This window comes from Dermacentor silvarum, chromosome 10 (genome assembly GCF_013339745.2).
Source record: "Dermacentor silvarum isolate Dsil-2018 chromosome 10, BIME_Dsil_1.4, whole genome shotgun sequence".
In the NCBI taxonomy this organism is placed as follows: domain Eukaryota; kingdom Metazoa; phylum Arthropoda; class Arachnida; order Ixodida; family Ixodidae; genus Dermacentor; species Dermacentor silvarum.
Window position 1 is genome coordinate 142,372,269 of NC_051163.1, and position 16,806 is coordinate 142,389,074.

Genomic DNA, 16,806 nt, shown 5'->3' on the forward strand with positions numbered 1-16,806 from the left:
CCCCTGGTGACTAGTTGAAACAGCACTCCTGTACTCACACGTGCGTGACACAACAGGCCCCACCTGTGTGTATTTTGATCGAGCAGCCGCGCTATGCTGCAAGCCCACGGAGTGCAGCTGCTACACTACAAACCACATTAACAAAACATTTATTGCCTGCTTATACAGTGAATACAAACGGCTGAACCAGTGGCGACATCCTGGCAAAAGAGAAGGCAGGCAAACTGAGGAGCACATAACGATGAGTCGACTAATCGAGTATCAATGCACGTCGAATTCAATAAAAATTTCACTTTGTTGGATTGCATTCTCCATGCAGATTGAGCTTGACATTTGCATTGATAAGTTCCCCTCAAACGAACGATGCCGAGACAGGCTGAAAAGTTTGCTTGTGTAAATTGTATATGCCACCATTACCATGCCGATTGCAATGGCCACGGAGAGCACCGCGAGTTGGCGCCAGCTGCTTCACGTCCATCTGCATCGCCTACGATCATGCTTCATACCAGTCCAGAGAAGAGAAAAAAAAAGTGAAAAGCGAAGCCCTTCTACAACCTCTCTCGGCAAGCACGGAAATGCGCCATGGAAGCAGCTCCGAAGCAAGCAGACAGCCCAATTTGTAGAAGATGGCGCCGACGAAGCGCAAAGCAGTGTCACTTTCGATTAAGCAGCAAATTTTGCCAGACTAAAACAAGTATGAGCTCACGCAGTCGACAATATCGACAACTGGGAGCGCCGCAATCGTGAAGGCCAGTGGCCCTGTCGTTCAACGGTGTGGGACCCTTTTCCACCATAAACAACTGTTTCAGGAAGACTGGCTTTGTGCATCAGGCTGAACGACAGTGAAAGCAACACGATGCAGGGTGCTGACATTATCGAGCTTTCTGACGATACAACAGGAGGTGTTTCAATGGAGGAGTGCTGTCTCCACCGAGGCAATCGCCGTCGTGACAGACACTGGCGATGTGCGACGGAGGCGACCACAGTAGCGGCAGTCACGACGAGATGGCCCCCACCCCGACGTGGTTGCGCAGCAGCTGGATGCGAAGCACACAGCGGTTGTGAATCTAAAACTGCCACGAGAGCAAGTACAGATTTCGGACTATTTCCGCACGCCTAACACTTAACATGCTGCTTAGAGGTGTAAATAAAGGTTTAATTAAGGCGAAAGCCTTAGACGGTTCGGGGGATGACAAATTTGATGCGATACCCTCAACCTTTGGTAGGGGTCGAACCCACTTGGGGAGATATGGGCCAACCCTCCAAGTTGGATTCCAATAGTGTGAAGGTAAAGAGTCGAACCCACGACCTTTGGAGTTAACTGAGGCCAAGTTAATTAAGGCACTCGAACCAGTCGTTGGAGTCAAACCCAGGACCTTTGGTGGTAGTCAAACCCACTTGGAGATATGGACGAACCGGCCATATCTCCAAGTTGGATTCCTATTGACATTGTGAAGGTCAAGAGTCTAATCCACTACCTTTAGTTATGGATGCAGCCTTTTGTAGGGAACCTTGAAGTAGCTATGAAAGCTGCGCAGTACAGGCCGGCAAGCCAAAATTGCACACCAAGCTACTATGCAGTCCATGATACAGCAGTTTTAGCACATAAATATAAACACACGAAATAACTGAGGATTTCCATATTAGAAAGCACACAGTGAGCCTTCTGTCGTAATCACTGACAAGGAATTTGGCCACAGCTGAAATAGCTCTGAAGGGCCTGTAATCGGGGCCTGTAGGGCCTGAAGATCAGGGCCTGTAAGCTACAGCGTGCTCGCACGCTATGCAGCGTAATCTCTACACGCACGCGTAATCAAAAAATAATTAAATTATGGGGTTCTACATGCCAAAACCACTATCTGATTATGAGGCACGCCGTAGTGGGGGACTCCGGAAATTTGGACCACCTGGAGTTTTTTAACGTGCACCTAAATCTAAGTACACGGGTGTTTTTGCATTTCGCCCCCATCGAAATGCGGCCGCCGTGGCCGGGATTCGATCCCGCGACCTCGTGCTCAGCAGCCCAATGCCACAGCCACTGAGCAACCACGGCGGGTCACGCACGCGTAATCATTGTGGCGTATTCTCGTTGGAATCTGCATTCATTCTAGGAGATAGTCATGCTTTCTGAATAGCTTGAGTGGATGAAATTCATGAGCGTTTATAACTGAGTGGCGAGTTCACCATGCTCTACTTTTAATTATACCTAATGGCTTGCATATCTGAGTTAATTCTTTCGCCTAAAGAAACTATAAATTCATAGCTTACCTTTCATGTGGGCGAGCACCACGGCTCGAGTATAATAGCACTAGAGCGAACTTTTCAACCTGATTATCGTGTTGCACGATGTATTTTAATCCTTGTTAAATTATATTCCGAGACGCATTTACTACTTGGGAATAAGATCAGAACTTGGACTGTAACACGACGGCTTCTTTAACAAGGATGACTGCATGCAGTAATAAAAGCTTCCAAAATGACATCAGACGGCGTATTCCAACACGCCAATTTCATGCACAGGAATTAACTTTATGCATGCCGCACTATAATAAAGGTCTCTTCAATGTTCCGCAGTGACAATGAACTTCGCTTAGTGCGCTACTTATTTACGAAATCTGGCCGCTTCGCTTCACTTTAAGTAGGGAGTTTGATCACGTGTCTGCATTGGCTGACGCAAACATTCATTTTTTTTTTTCAGTGTAGTGATACGTTGTTAATCAAGGGGGTGTTCAGCTGTGCGAGTTAAATGCGTGTGAAAAAAAAATTCAGTGGGGTCCCATACCGATTGCTAAGACGACTTTGACGGCGAAAGCTTTAATGCGTTGACGTCATTTCATTTTCAATTGTTCACTTATATCGGTTACTTAAATAAATATTAATTGGTCATAATTTGGTTCAATTACGTTCTTACTGTTACACAGTCTTGAATTGATCCTAATTGGTATGTACTACTCTTTGGAACTCGAGTTAATTTGGCGTGACCAGACTTATCACGGAGTCTCCAATTGATGTTAAGTAGTCTCCATTACTGTTTGCAACCCTTAATTACTTTTAATTATTTGTAATTATTCTTAGTTACTTAGTAATTCACTTTAGCATGCTTAAATAAAGGTGTCGTGTATTGGTATTGCCAATTACCCTTTGCCAATTAGTATGGTATTGCCAATTAGTCTTTGGGTCTCTTCAATTATTCTTAATTACTTTCAGCTACTTGGTGTTTCATTTATTTTTACATGCTTAATTAATTGAACGGTAGAGGCGCAGTACGCCGCTTTCTGATTTTTGCTACCGCAAGTGTACTCGATGGTCACATTCCATGATTAATGAGCCAGTTAAGCCTTTCGCTTTAAAAGGCACCAATGCCCATTAACGCACACGCACGAGCGCTTATGTAACATATCAGGACTTGTTACTGGGCTAGTTGGTTCATCTTATTCCGCAGTGTTTAGAAGCAACCAAGGCGGAAAAAAACCATCAGGAGGTTCAATTACGTTCTTACTGTTACACAGTCTTGAATTGATCCTAATTGGTATGTACTACTCTTTGGAACTCGAGTTAATTTGGCGTGACCAGACTTATCACGGAGTCTCCAATTGATGTTAAGTAGTCTCCATTACTGTTTGCAACCCTTAATTACTTTTAATTATTTGTAATTATTCTTAGTTACTTAGTAATTCACTTTAGCATGCTTAAATAAAGGTGTCGTGTATTGGTATTGCCAATTACCCTTTGCCAATTAGTATGGTATTGCCAATTAGTCTTTGGGTCTCTTCAATTATTCTTAATTACTTTCAGCTACTTGGTGTTTCATTTATTTTTACATGCTTAATTAATTGAACGGTAGAGGCGCAGTACGCCGCTTTCTGATTTTTGCTACCGCAAGTGTACTCGATGGTCACATTCCATGATTAATGAGCCAGTTAAGCCTTTCGCTTTAAAAGGCACCAATGCCCATTAACGCACACGCACGAGCGCTTATGTAACATATCAGGACTTGTTACTGGGCTAGTTGGTTCATCTTATTCCGCAGTGTTTAGAAGCAACCAAGGCGGAAAAAAACCATCAGGACAGGAAAGAGAGTCACTTGCAACTAGTTTATTGAGAGCAGACAAGGGTCAAATTTATAGGAGAAGATGGCCTTGTGCGCACGTACATTTGCACACATAACAAAGTTTGCATCAGTACCCAATCATATAATGCAGAAACTGGTGTTCAGTGCTGCGTAAAGCCACAGACGTATTGCTGACACAGATGTCATGTTTCATAGCAATGAAATAAGCCTCCATTAATTCCCATGCCAGGGAATCTTTGCTTTTGCCAAGAATTTGGATATTGAAAAAGTCTGCCTCACGTGTGCAGGAATCACAGTGCATAGGTAAATGTGCACTAATCTTATTCTTGATAGACAGCTCGTGTTCCCTTGCCCTATCATTGATGCAACGGCCTGTCTGACCGATATAAACCCTGCCGCAATCAAGTGGAATTTCGTACATCACACCGACCGCGCAAGTCACATACGGCCTTGTATGGCTTTTACCACAGCGAGGGGGGGGGGGGGGGATTTTTTTATTGTTTCTTTTTTTTTTCGTCCTTGGTTGCGTCTAAACACTACGGAATCAGATGAACCAACTAGCCCAGCAACAAGTCCTGATACGTTACATTTCTTCTATAGTGGGCCCTTCTTTGCCGTTCCTTCTCCAGAGCCATGTCTACTAATTGCATCTATTGCCTCTGCTACGTGCCACACGAGATACCCGACTTATTGCCTTGACAAGAGACTGGTGCCGGTCGAAGTTCAAGCGTTCTTTGGAAGTGTCAAGCCTCTGTTGGACATGCGAAGAGGCTCCATCGCCTATGGAAAGCGGAATTGTGGAGGCAAAGTCGGCTTATTAATGATTGTCTGAAGGTGTTGTGCCACCAAACCGACACTGGGTAGAGCGCTGAACGGAAATTCAAGGTCTTCAGGCAAGCGGCTGCCCAAACTGCCGAGTTCTGGTAGCGGCGTACGTTTAATCACCTGCCCAGGGAATCCAGGAGAGTAGTTTCGAAGCCAGCCAGCTTCTTGTCCTGGGAGACCTCACGCTACCTGAAGACATTTCGAAGACACTGAAGAAAGGACCCAAGTACTCTGTCCCCTGGCATACAGGCGCATGACTTGCTGGCACTCAACAGGCGTGTAGCCGACAAGGCAGACAGCGACGACCCCGAACGGTGCCTTTTGGATGATGAGAACTGCCTTCTGAAGAACATTAGATGCACTCAGCTACGTCCTCATGACTCAACCCAAGACATTGTCACTTACTTCAAGGAAAACAATGTTCGCCTCCTACAAGCAGACAAGGAAGGTGGCTTTGTTGCGTTACCAAGCCGGGTTTTTCGCGAAAAAGCTGCACAAGCAATCGACAAGAATTTCATCCCAGCAAAGGGCTACATAAATAAGGTAAAGGCGAAAGAAAGCCATAGCGCCCGTGTAAGGAGCTTCATCGCCAGAAATTATCTAAAGCTGTTAATGCTTCTAAGTGTACCTCCTTGTCAGTGTTCTCTTTAGTGTCATTGTTCTCTTTAGTGTCTTTAGTCTACATGACGGAAAATGCTGTCACCAACAGTAGGCTGACCAAAATCGGTGCCGTGTCGGCGTAGTGTAAATGAGCCTTGAGCGCACAGCGGAGCCTGTCAAGCAGGCGTCGGCGGGGTTTTGTATGCGTGCTATTCTCGGAGGCCATGCTTTGGTTGGAATAGTTTTGTTGGTTCCCGTGAGGTGTCGCTGCAAACATTATCGTTCACTGCAAAACATGGTTATTTTGTTATTATTCCTTCAGCTTCTGCTTGACTTTTTGTTGCATTGCATAGCAACGGAAGCAAGTGTTAAGCAGCAGTATAAATAATAAAAAAATCAACGCATGAAGTAGTAAAAAGAACGGAAAAACGTTGTCTCCTGCCGAGATTCGAAACCCGTTTTTTTGCGTGGGAAGCAGACATTCTATCTCTGAGCCACGGCGGGGTGTGTGCTACCAATTGCAGTGCCCCAAGCGGCGTTACGGTCGTTTGGCTTCACTTTCTATGCATTGAAAATGGAGCCGTTCCGGGCGCTCTCCATGTTCTAGTACACTCTAGTATGGTGTAGCATCGGCGCGCGGTGTGGCGTTTGTGGCGATACTGCCACGTATCGACGACTCATTAGATAGACTGCGGCGTGCCGAGTACTTTTCGTCACTCAATTTGAAAAGTGGATACTGGCAGATCGAGGTAGACGAACGAGACCGCGAGAAAACTGCCTTTGTGACTCCCGGCGGCCTTTACGAATTTCGAGTGCTCCCTTTCAGTTTGTGTTTAGCCCCAGCAACTTTCCAGCGAATGATGGATACTGTCCTCGCTGAATTGAAGTGGCAGACTTGCCTTGTGTATCTTGACGACGCAGTGGTCTTTTCTGAAACATTTGAGCAACATCTTCATCGCCTGCGGCACGTGCTAGAAGCGCTCCGATCGGCTGACCTCACGCTTAAACCGGAGAAGTGCCACTTCGGTAATGAAGAGCTCAAGTTTCTCGGACACGTAGTCAGCGCCAAAGGAGTTCAAGCCGATCCTGACAAGCTTGCCGCTGTAGCAACTTTTCCTCCTCCTGCCGGCAAGAAGGCCGTCCGACGCTTCCTGGGCTTGTGTGCGTATTATCGCCGCTTCATCGACAACTTCTCGAAGAATGCGGAACCCCTGACTCAACTTACCAGGGATGACACGCCATTTGCCTGGACGAATGAGCAACAAGCGGCCTTCGCTGAACTACACAGACGCATGCAGTCAGCACCCGTCCTGGCACATTTTGACGAAGAGGCTGACACCGAGGTGCATACTGACGCCAGTAACATCGGCCTTGGCACTGTACTCGTCCAATGTCAAGACGGCATTGAACGAGTAATAGCTTATGCTAGCCGCTCGCTGTCCCGTGCCGAGGCGAACTACTCTACTACAGAAAAGGAGTGTCTCGCGGTCGTCTGGGCGATCACGAAGTTTCGCCCTTATCTCTACGGCCGTCTCTTCAAAGTGGTGAAAGACCACCATGCTCTATGTTGGTTGGCGAACATACGCGATCCTTCAAGACGGCTGGTACGGTGGAGCTTGCGGCTACAGGAATTCGACGTCACCATAGTTTATAAGTCTGGCCGCAAGCACGAAGACGCCGACACGTCGCGTGCTCCCGCTGAATCTGTCAGTCGACAGTCAAAGGACGACGAGGGCTTCCTGGGCGCCCTTACTATGTCGGACTTGGTCAGATGGCAGCGTGACGACGCTGAAATTCGACCTCTCATCGACCACCTAGAGGGCCGTCAAACAACCATACCACGCCATCTACGTCACGTCTTGACGTCCTTCTGTCTACGAGACAATGTGCTGTACAAGAAGAACGCCCGCCCGAATGACCGAGCCTACCTCCTAGTAGTTCCCAAAGACTTGCGGGACGATATTCTTTTCGCTTGTCACGACGAGCCTACACCTGGCCACCTCGGCTCCTCACGAACGCTTGCTAGAGTGCGTGAGATGTATTACTGGCCTGGACTTTCAGCAAGCGTCAAACAGTATGTTAAAGGCTGTTGGGATTGAGGGCTGCGCCGCCGTCATTGCACGGGCTATCACCTGTTCTGCCGTCCCCCGGTTTTCCCCGTCCTCCGCGTAACCGGTTCCCGCGGTGGCACTGCGCACGCGGCGGTTGCGCTGAGGGCGGGGCGCTGACGTCACGAGGCGGCCGGCGTTTCGGCTGCTAGCGGCGGAGCGTGCCTCGGGACTTCTCTCCGGGACCAGCGCACGGTACGTTCATGCTTTCCTCTCGTCCGCCGACACCTTTGTGACTAGGACTGGAGCTCGCGCACGGTGCCTTTGCCCGTGTGGGGAGCGCGTACTTTGTGCTGATCCTTTCCCGACGCTAAGCCGACGAGCGGTGCCATTAGTGCTCGTGCGAGGTCGTACCCCGCCGAGCCGCACTTGCCAAAGCCTAAGCATATTGCCCGTGCTCTCGCGAGTTGACCCATTGGTTATCGCCAGAGCAAGTAGCATAGCCGCCGGGACTTTTCCTAGCGGCGTGTCCCAGCTTGAGCCTGTGCTCTCGCCGCGACGTGCTATAGGCGCCTGTTATTGTATTTTCGCCCTGGTGCGGGACCCCTTTGGCTCCCGCCGCGCGGGCGTTTGCGCAGTGCTGGTGCCGACGGTTTCAGTAAACGGTTTTCGTCAACTCAGGGCTTTACTGTGTTTTTGCGTGCGTCGCTCGGTAGCCCCTTGCGGCCTCTGAGCTCGCGCGCGAGCGGTGCTGGAGGCAACAGCTGACGCGGCCCTGTGGCTCGCTAAGCTCGAACCCGCGGTGGTTGGTCTCCTGTGAAACACCAAGAACCCACAAGGCTGCCGTGAATGTCAGCGACGAAAGTCGCCACCCCTGAAGCCCGCCGGGTAACTAATTGCACAGTGACACTCTTTCCTATCGTGATCGTTTTTTTTTCCCCGTCCTTGGTTGCATCTGAACACTACGGAATACGAGCGCTTATGCTCCATTGCGTGTACACGCGCGCACACAGTGTTTCAGAGACCGCATCCGCACAGCCCCCCTGTGACAACACTAAAAAGCACCCAACGCTATTCGTTTGGAGCAGGGCAACACCTATTTAGATGCACTGGGGACCAAGGTGAGCATGCTAGGGAGACCGCGCATGCGCAGGCCCTGGCACCACTTTTTCGCTGGCGCGCTCCGCCGACGAGCAGCCACCGATCCGGCATTCCGAGTTATTTTGTGGGCACCTGTACAATTGATCCCTGAAATAATCCAAGTTAGGAGTCTGTGCTTGTTTGTTAGCTTCCTATCTCCTTTGCGTGTGCTGCAGGTTTACAATGAACTTACAGGTTTACCAGCTGATCAATCTTTCAGTTCTTTTGCAATCCGTAAGCATGGCAATCATCTTTGGCTATGTGACATCTCCAGCATGCAACGGAAAGCACATGCAGTTCTTGCCAATCAGGCCAACATAGGTGTTGGAATCTCAACTGGGTTGATAGCATAGTCCACTGTCAGCTTGCACATTATTTGAGCCATGCAAGTTCATACTGCAGCGCACAGCTGACATTGTCTGCAATATAGGCCCTTACTTATGGCCGTGGCAGCTCAAATAATGCGTCCTAAATCCAGCCATGTGAAAGCAAATATCACTCCAAAGCTGCTCCACAGTACAAGTGCAGGTGACTGCACTACATCGGATCTTTAGAAAAGCACTCACAGGATTCACAAGTCACAGTGATGCCCACTGGCCCATCCCCTTTTGTAACAGCCAAAAAATGTGTTTCGGAGCAGGTTTATGAAAGCGATTGCAAACTTATTATATGGGGCTATTACAGAGGGCAATGCATGAGAAAGCAGAAAGTGGTCACCGGTTCATAAATTAAATCCAAACCCTAAAAATGTGAAGGATAAGAGAGGAACGCGATAGCATTCAAAGATCCCCAACTGTTAGGCTTCCCGGCAACTGCAGCTTTCTTTTTTCTGCACCTTCGCCTCGGTGTGCCATTGCCGAGGAGGCGAGCGCCATCTGGATGGGGTTTTTACAAAGACCACAGACCATTGTGCACTGCTGTATCAATGGTAGAAATGCCGGAAAAGGGGTTTGTGTTTCAGTTTCCGCATAACATACAGTGGAAGCTCAATTCTACATCCCCGGTCATGCGCCGACATGCATTTTAAAACGAAGTGGTTAGGTCCCGGCAAAACCCCCATAGAAATTATGTATTAAAAACCTCGATTATAAGGCGCAATTTTACACTGACCTGCCTCGTAGGACGCTTCTCTGGTACCGTCCGAGAAAAATAAACGTTCTAAGCAGACGGAGGCTGGCACGTAAGCACACTGCAGCCGGCTGATAATGGGTGGGCAATACCGTATTTACCCGAATGTAACACGACCCGCGAAATGCGAGGCGCGACTTTCCAAAGTCAAGCGAATTTTTTAAAAAATGAAATAAAAAATAAAACCACTAATGTAATTTAAAGAGGGCCTGCTGCATTTAAAGAGGGCCTGCCGCTAGTCCTGCGATCCGCAAATCGCCGACTCGTTGACGTCGACATGGATCTGCAACGGACTTTCCCAGCTCCTCGGCTATCACAATTGCTCGTCTCTCGAGGCGACCGTCATACAGAATGCACTGTGTCGTCATAACGTTGCGAATGAACGGAGTCGAACCGCAAAAGGCCGTAGGATATTGCAGCATCATAACCAGTCACAAGCACAGCGAAACCAGCGTCGATTCCCATCAAAAACAAGTTGCGACTTCGGTCAAGTTGTGTACGGATTGGATCGAGACGTGAAGTTACAAGTTGTCAATGTAACTAACGCTACGCAAAAAATCGTGGGGTTTAGAACATCCGATTTAAAATAGTTTTAAATCAAAAAGCAATGAAAATCATGAAAAATAGAACTCACATTACAATCGAATAAATACGGTATTTTCTTAATTTCATCTACTTTCCTTGGAAGCAGGCAGGTTCGTGCCGCGGGCTTATTCAGGCGGTCTGTACCCGTTTTTGACCACTGTCTATATTGTTAGTTTTTCTATTATACGACGGTTTTGCATGGTCCCCTCAGTCATACAATCGGGGTTCCACTGTAGTTATGTTTTGTAGTATATTCAAATTACCCCCCCCCCCTACCTGTAGGTTGTGGTTAAATTGTATGTTTGGATTTTTCTAACGAATTTTACTTTGCGGAGGGCCTGCACGGTCGTGACGGTTCGGGACGACTTTCCTGGCCGCGGCCGCCGCACGCCGATGCCGGATGTTCTGCGACACCGGGCCCTTCACACTATCACATTAAAATTACCCCCCCCCCCCCTCCGGACTGCGATGAAGCTGTGGTGTGCTAAGATGTGCTTAAAAAACACTTCAGTGGCTTAAAAAAGCATGAAAGCACTTTAATGTGTTACATACAGAATTCGGACACATTTTGAAAACCTTTGCTCTTATGAATGTGTCCTTTAAGATGGAGCACTCTTTTGAATAAAGGTACCGCCAGCGGTAGAATAAGTGATTCACGGATAACGATCTAGTACTGCGATGGTGGACAGCAGTCCGCGTTCCCACATCGATGTGCGTCACGCGCCAAGTGCAGACCTTTGACTTTGCACACGCTGTCAGATTAGGTTGTGATCAGAGAATTCAGTTTCGAGCCTTCTGCCTTCACCATTCCACCCAGTAAGTGCAAAAACAAACTTCGCGAAAGCGTTCGCAGTAGTTGCCGGCATGTCACCCGCAGACCGAGTCTCCGCTTCCAGACACCCAGTCTAGCTCGCGACTTCCCAACCTATCGTCGAAGCGGTTTACTGGTCCAAACGTGGCCATCTCGCCCCGACGACCTGCCCGCCACCGCGTCGGCTGGCAGCGAATTTTCGTCACGGCCGTACGATACGGCAAAGTTTAACCGGCGCCGCTTCACCAGTATCAAGCAGTGAAAGTTGACGTTTTGTGCAGAGTCGACCAAAATGTTAGTAGCCGCCGTACGCCATTCTTACGCCGTGAAATCACGCCAAGAAAAGTGGGGGATAGCTAACAAATTGAATAGCGTAAATATTGTTCGCAGCCGCCATGTCCGCGCCAATGTGCACAAAAATCGAGCAAGGCACCATACATCGTCAGAAGCTTTTGTCACCATTTTACATTGGTCAGACGGCAGTGCAGGGTATGGATCAGCTCCAGTGCGACCGCTCGCTGCCGCCCGAAAAATGAGGTTGTCCCATTGCCTAAGCAACCCGCACGGAAGAAAGGGCAGTAAGATCGGGCCACCGTGGAGCTAATGCAGTCCATGCAATGCCACTTTAGATGGCACGGTAAAACGGCGCTTGAGAGCCCGAGCAACCCCTTCAGTGCAGAGTGTGCACAGATTTCTCATACTTTGCTGAAATGTAGCAGGATGTAGCACAGTTAGCCTCTTTGCATAATTGGTGTAGCAGTGGCATCCCAGCAGTCACAATGGCCCTTAGATGCTGGAAGGCATTGCAGATGGCATGCGAGTGAATGCGAGGCATGCTATCATACATGCAAACATCATGCTTGCTCTGTTAAACGGTTGTGCCAAATCCCCCCCCGCATCACCTGGCCACTACCAGTCCACACAAATCTTGATACGTTGGCACAGAAGCCATGCACGGCCTTAAGAATAAGCAGTTGACTGAAATGCTAGCTCACTCGTCATCCCGGTACAGGGCCAGGGCATGTCCTGTGAAGTCAGCAGTGTCCTTGTCGAGGCCAAACTTCTCGTACAGCTGGCAGGCGGTGGTGGTCTGGTGGTCAACATCCTTCCAAGTCTTAGGGTCGTCAAAGGCGTAGTCTTGCACGGCCACGAGGAAGTTGCGGAAGCGGCGCTTCTCGAACATGCCCATGAGGCTGGATGCCAGAGCCTCCTTCTCGTCGGCTGGCACCTTGTGGATCTTGCCCGCCTTGTAGACATAGCTGCCCTCGACCGACTTGAACTCGAGGTAGCGCGTGACGCCCGTGTGTATGAGCAGCTTGACCAGCTGGCCATTGGCCATAAGAAACTTGGGCACCAGGTCTACATTCCAGTCACGTGAGCGGCCGTACTCGTCCAGCTGGCTCGCTGGCAGGCTGAACTTGGTGAAGAGCTCCTCCAGCGGTGTGATGGAGGCAGACTCACCCCCATAGTACTTGTTGCGGTCCATGTGCAGAACCTTCTTGCCGCTCACCGACAGCATGCCGCTCAGGATGCATTCCTGCACAGAGACAAACACAAAACTAAGGCTCATCATAACAGCTGGACAACCACTATTGAGGCTCAAGGCACCTCAGTCAAACAAAAGCCTCATAAATAAGTTGGCTCGAGGAACTGCAGAAAATGAATGACTGGGAAGGCAGTATTCAGTGAGCTGCATTAAGAGAGAGTGGTCCAGGCAGCCGTATAACCGCCGCATTATACTGCCGCAGTTCACCAAATACACGGGTGTCGATAATCCGCATGATTATCCGAATCAACTGACAATGCAGATCAACGAATGTGCACGTGGACTGCTCCAAGGCCGTTGTGGTTTCATTGTGGGTACTGCGCCTGCATCGGGAATGAGCAACAAAGCCCCACTGCTTTTATAACAGCGCACTTCACCCATCGTCACATCAGAGCAGTCCAGGCAGCCATACAGACTATACGACTATTAACCGCCACATTATACTGCTGTTTTGGTACATTATATTCTTACTGGGACATTTTTGATCTCGATGACCGGCCACTGGGTCAAACGTCTGTTGTGAAACATCGGATACACACCGGCGACGCTAACCCGATACACCGACAGCTTTACTTCGTCTCCCCTACTGAGCGCCAAGTCATACAGAAGGAAGTCGACAAGATGCTTGCCCGAGAAATCATTGAGCCTTCTAGCAGCCCTTGGGCTTCTTTGGTCGTGCTCACGCGAAAGAAGGATGACAGCTGGCGCTTCTGCGTCGACTATCGCCATCTCAACAAAGTTTGGTTAACCAAAAAAGAAGTGTATCCCCTGCCGCAGATAGATGAAGCCCTCGATTGTTTACATGGTGCAAAATATTTTTCTTTGATAGACCTTCGCTCCGGGTACAGGCAGATTGCAGTTGACGATGTGAACCATGAAAAGACCGCTTTTATTACGCCTGATGGCCTCTTATCAGTTTAGAGTGATGCCGTTCAGGTTATGTAATATCCTGGCTACATTTGAACGTATGATGAACGCTCTCCTTCACAGTTTTAAGTGGTCAATCTGCCTGAGCTACCTCTATGACGTTACTGTCTTTTCACCAACTTTTGCCATGCACCTCGATCGTCTTTCAACAATTCTTTGTTTTCTGCAAGGCTGGCCTTCAGCTCAATTCATCAAAATGCCACTTCGGCCGCCGGCAACTTACTGTGCTCGGACACCTCATCGATTCTTCTGGTGTCCACCCCGATCCCAAGAAACTTAGCGCTGTCAACAATTTCCCCATGCAGACCTGTGCCAATGACGTTCAAAGCTTTGTGGGCCTCTGCTCATACTTCAATCTGGTTCGTACGCAATTCCACTAACGTTGTGCGCCCTCTCACATAACTTATCAAGACGCGGCTTTTGTCTGGGGTCCGGAACAAGCTATTGCATACCGAGCTTACCATGCGGCTCACTTCACCACCTGTTCTCGGCCATTTTGATGTGACCGCTCCAACGGAAGTTCGAACTGATGCCAGCGGACATGGAATCGGTGCCGTTTCGGCTCAGCACCAGCAAGGTTGCGACCGCATTATTGGGTACGCTAGCCGTCTTCTGTCCCAAGCGGAGCACAATTACTCCATTACTGAACGCGAGTGCCTTGCCCTCGTTTGGGCAGTGGTAAATTTCTGCCTACTTGTACGGCCGGCAATTCACAGTTATCACCAACCATCACGCCTTATGCTAGGATGAAAGCTCCAAGAGTACTCATACACAATTGAGCATAAGAGCGACTGATTGCATGAAGATGCTGATTGCTTGTCGCGCCATCCAGTAGACCCACTGGAGCTTCCCGACAGCTGCGACTACACCTGCGGGTTGTCGCTTGCTGCGTTTCAAAACATCGGAGATGCGCAACGCCGTGACCCCCTACTTGCACGACGTCAATTCTCCGGTTGACTTCCGAGACACCTTCCCTTTCACTGTGTATGTTTGTGCTGCAGAATGGCGTCTTGTACAGTTACAACATGCACCATGACAGTCCTGCACTGCTCTTGGTTATTCCCACACGTATGCACCAAACCGTCCTCGCACAGCTACACAATTTTCCTACCGCGGGTCACCTCGGAGTCTCTAGGACGTATGACCGTGTTCGGCATCGCTTATTTTGGCCGGGTATTTACCGTTCCATGTGCCGTTACGTCGCTTCCTGTGAGAAATGCCAGCGCCACAAGAGACCAGCAGTACTGCCAGCTGGCCGGCCGCCTTCAATCCCTGACGTACCATCGGAGCCATTCTTTTGCGTTGACCTTCTTGGCCCTTTCCCACTGTCTGCCTAAGGAAATAAGTGGATAGCAAGGTCACTACAGACTACACGAACAAGCATGCGATCCCTCAGGCTCTCGCAACCAGCTGTGCAACCGACATCGCAGACTTCCTCCTCGAAGACTTGATACTTCACCATGGCATTCCTCGACAGCTCCTCATAGACGGGGGCCGCTATTTCCTATCAAAGGTTGTTCAAGACCTCTTGCACTCCTGCGCTACAAAACACAAGTTGACAACAGGATACCACCCTGAGACAAACGGCCTCAAAGATTGTCTTGATAGACTATCAAAGACATGCTTGCTATGTACGTTTCTGCCAACCATCATGACTGAGACACCACTCTGCCCTTCGTTACATTAGCCTATAATTCCTCCCGACATGCCTCAGCGAGTTATTCTGAGTTTTATCTCTTGTACGGAAGAACTCCTATGCGGCCATTTGACAGGCTCCTTCCTGCCGTTCTTGACACATTGTCAGAATACAACCGTGACGCTATCCTGAGAGCTGTAGAGGCACGCCAGATTGCACGCCTGTGCCTTACCGCTTCGCAGGAAAAGCAACGACGCTTCTATGCTGCCCGTCACCGCGATGCCCACTTTAACCCTGGTCCTTCTTTGGACACCGTCACAGCGAGTTAGTTTGCGAAAGCCCATATCTGGCCCATATCGGGTCTTGCACCAAGTGACCAACATTATTTATTTTATGAATACTGCAACCCTAACATAGGGTTTTGGCAGGGTGGATATACATTTGCCAAATTTACAAACCGGCAAAACAAATAAATATAAAACAGGTAAGGTATGTACACACTTTCAGACAAGACAACGGTTTGCAATAAACAGGCATAAGGGCATATAATGAAATCAGCGCTACATTCAAGCTGATCACGAGTGGAGAATCGCTACAGTGATTAAATTAAACAGCAGGAGCACATGTTCAGACACTCACTGCTGGAGCTGCGCAGCAAAAAGGTTCAAGGATGACTGGGAAACAACTTCATTACTAAGATTATTCCATTCTGTAATTGTCCTAGGGAAAAACGAATACTTGAATGTGTTATTACGGGTGGAGAATGGGGTTATTGTAAAGGCATGCCTCTGCCTTGTGGCATATCCTGTGGAGAAATTAAGTATATGTGATAAGTCTAACTTAAAATAACCTTTAACTGAAAGAAAAATTTCAATCTGAATACTTCATTTCTTTGTGTAGGTGTTGGGAGGTTGGCTTTTGCTAATAAACATGTTAGTGAAGTACGGCCGAAACTTATAAATAAATCTAACAGCTCTCGAATTTTTCCATTTCGCTGATATTTTTTCTAGTGTGAGGGTACCAAATTATGGATGCATAATCTAAAGTAGGTTGAACAATTGCCTTAAATGCAATAAGGTGAACGGCAGGAGTGGAGAGCTTGAGAGCTCATCTAAGAAAACAGTTTGTAATTGCACGAGCTTATTAAAGTGTTAATATGTCTCGTCCAGTTGATGATGTGTGGTCTTTTATGGCGCAAGGGCCAGGTATGGCCAAAGAGCGCCATGACAAATGGTAATGTTATCGATGAATTGTGGATGGCGTGGACAATAAGTTCCTCAAAGTAGATCTGACATGGCTGTAGAAGGGCCTAAAAAACTGTCGCTGTAAATGGTGTAAAACATGTAAGTGGTAAAATAATGACACTACCTAGTTAGTGATGTGGGCTATGGCAAATGGGTTTCGTTAAAAACGCATGATGTAAGACATATAACAGTGATACTAGGGCTTGAAGTGAGCCCTTGAATACAAGGGCCATTAATCACTTGC

The 16,806-nt window shown here is 48.5% G+C and overlaps 1 protein-coding gene across 1 annotated transcript in view; it reads right to left on the bottom strand.

Moving 5' to 3' along the window:
• Nucleotides 1-16,806, bottom strand: part of LOC119431022 (rab GDP dissociation inhibitor alpha-like) — a 131,969-nt gene that overhangs the window by 87,580 nt on the left and 27,583 nt on the right. The window contains exon 2 of the mRNA XM_049656871.1: nucleotides 12,205-12,746. Within this exon, the coding sequence (XP_049512828.1) occupies nucleotides 12,205-12,746 (542 nt within the window). The remainder of the gene's footprint in view (nucleotides 1-12,204; nucleotides 12,747-16,806) is intronic.